This window comes from Empidonax traillii, unplaced genomic scaffold (assembly GCF_003031625.1).
Source record: "Empidonax traillii isolate 1590-97213 ecotype Southwest subspecies unplaced genomic scaffold, ASM303162v1 scaffold1839:size67204, whole genome shotgun sequence".
NCBI classification, from domain to species: Eukaryota; Metazoa; Chordata; class Aves; order Passeriformes; family Tyrannidae; genus Empidonax; species Empidonax traillii.
This window is the reverse complement of record NW_020957032.1, coordinates 56,547-59,013: the sequence shown is the minus strand read 5'-3', so window position 1 is coordinate 59,013 and position 2,467 is coordinate 56,547. Positions and strand designations below refer to the sequence as shown.

The following is a 2,467-nucleotide window of genomic DNA, read 5'->3' as shown; positions in this document are numbered from 1 at the left end:
CCAGTTATTAGCCAAAAGCCCATCGAGGCAGGGAGCTCAGCAACACCTGGAACAGGAGGCCAGAAACACCTTTCAGCTCTAGGGAATGGATCAAGGCACTAAATGGATGAGACTGGAGGAAGAAAGGGGAGTGCAGCTAAAAATGGGCTCCAGCCTTCTCAGAACCAAAAGGAACTTCTGATCTCCCACAGACTGTCAGTGCCCAACTCGGCCTCAAGGACACTAAAAGTGAAGTCAAGGACAGAAGAAGCCTTCACTGAGCAAGTGGGATGCAACAACTTGGAGACCTCTGCACCCACTTGCACAGGGAGAGAGGTGTTTTACACGGCACTTGCTGTGCAGGTCTAAGCAGCTCTCTTATTCTTGCCAAGCCTGAGATCAAGACCACAGAAGAGGGTTCAGGCACAGCTCAAAGAGACAATTAGTGCAAAAGGAGTCGCCCTATTCTCAAGAAATCTTTATTGTGTAATGGTGCCTATCGTGCAAAGACACTTCCTCTTTAGGGAGAGCAAAACCTGCCACAGAACAAAATGCTGGAAGATTTGTTGTGCCGGATGAAGAAGAGGAAGGGATGATCAGCAGTGAAATCTGGAACAATCATTGCACAGCGCATCATCATTATTGCAGCTGTGGCAGCAGCTGCTTCAGTGCCTTCTTCGTTGACTTCCACAAAGGACTTGTGAACCACTTCAGAGAGCACCAGCTCGTTGCCAGATGAGATTCCCGAGAAGTCTGCTTTCCCCAAGTCAAATGCATCAGGCATTCCCATGCTGCTCAGAATGGGTTTCAGGTCATAATTTTCTTCCAGCTTAAATCTAGGTAAAGACACCCTCACCTCCGTTGAGTCCATCATTTCAGGATTGATCCAATCTATCAGCTTCTCATATGTAAGTTCTCTTTCCAGCTAAAGAAAAACCCCAAATTTATTTAGTTACAGTGAGAAGCAACTCAGTGTTACACAAGCAAAAGAAATGACTACTGTTTGTTTACACAGTGCATAACATGCCTCTTTTTTACTGTGCTTTAGTGTGTCTCATGCCAAAAGTGCAAGTTATACTTCTCACTACAGATGACAGCCCCAGGCAAGATCATTCCCTCATGCCTTTTTGGTAGGGACAATAGGGAATAATCCCTTCCACGTAATGTTTACTTTTACAGAACTCATTAGGATTGTTGGGGGTTTTTTATATTTTTACATATGGGAAGCAATGGCACAGGAGCTGCTGGCCAAGTCCCAAAGAAACTGAACTCAGTTCATCTGTCTCTTAACCAGTGGTTCCTCCTTCAGGTCAGCAAGGAATAAAAAAAAAAATACTCCAAACTTGTATCCCATCTTCAGTAGAGGAGATCCTACCCTCTCCTGGGAGCCTGTTTCCAGGTGGTGTGCCACAGACCATCTGTCAGCTGCTCAGAACAGATCTACAGGAGAAGCCGCAGGACTTCCTAAGAGGCCACCCAAATTCCCTCCCTCCACATATGATGCTCATCATACCATGCCTTCACCATAACCACAGCTGACCTCTGCTCCTGAGGAGGCTCAGATTTTCCTCCAGAGCCTCTGGCTAAGGAGGCAGCACCCAGCTTGAGCAGCAGTGACACCAGGTTGGCCACTCACTTTGAGGGCAAGGAAGCGTTGGACATTTCAGCTGGCATTGACCACCAGTGACAGACTAGCTCTGGAACCAAACTGCAGCTCTACATGCTGTACCAGACCTTCTTCCCTGGAAGGATACAGCCTGTCTTTGCATTCAGCTCAACAACTTACTCTTTCCAAGCCCGTGGATCCATCCTGGATGGCATCAGGGAGCAGGATGATCATGCTGAGTTCATTACCGACATAGGGCAGCTCAAGGATTTTGGTCTGCAAGTCCCCAATATAGGTCATGTTAAATCTATCCTTCTTGAACATCATCTGCACAGGCTTGGTCTCATTCTAAAAATTAAGAGATGTCAACAGTTAGTGCTGAGCTGCTATGCTGGTCTCAAAATACAGAGCAGGCAGCCAGTTAATCAGGGTTTTTGAGAATTTGACCAAAGAGAACTAATCACACACCACAGAGTGTAACCCTAGCACTGTCTTCTGTAAATCACTAAGATTCACTGAGATTTAATTTTTCATTACTATGGTAGAAATCTCTGTGAAGATGCCTTTAAGGAAATATGGCAAATATGTATCCTTGCCGTTTTGCTCCTTAAAGAATTAGTGACAAACCCTGAACAGTGCGGTAAGAAACAGGGACTATGTTCCTCGCTCTAAATGAATAAAAGTAATTTCAACTTATATACTTTCATTTTTAGTCCACGTGGTTCCAAGTACTAGAAAAAATACTTTCAAATTATACTAAAAATACCGAGAAAGTGAGAGCGTTATTTTGAATTCTAACAAGTCAAAAGCATAGTAAGGAGGGAAAATATTTTCATTCTCTGCTCTCCTATTCCATTTCCACATGGACCATCAGCAACTATT

The 2,467-nt window shown here is 44.6% G+C and overlaps 1 protein-coding gene across 1 annotated transcript in view; it reads right to left on the bottom strand.

Moving 5' to 3' along the window:
* Positions 1–346: 346 nt before the first annotated feature.
* LOC114071095 (serpin B6-like) overlaps positions 347–2,467 on the bottom strand; it is an 8,351-nt gene continuing 6,230 nt past the window's right edge. The window contains exons 6-7 of the mRNA XM_027908778.1: positions 1,766–1,933; positions 347–904 (exon numbers count right to left, since the gene is read on the bottom strand). Of these exons, the coding sequence (XP_027764579.1) occupies positions 500–904; positions 1,766–1,933 (573 nt within the window). The 3' untranslated portion in view covers positions 347–499. The remainder of the gene's footprint in view (positions 905–1,765; positions 1,934–2,467) is intronic.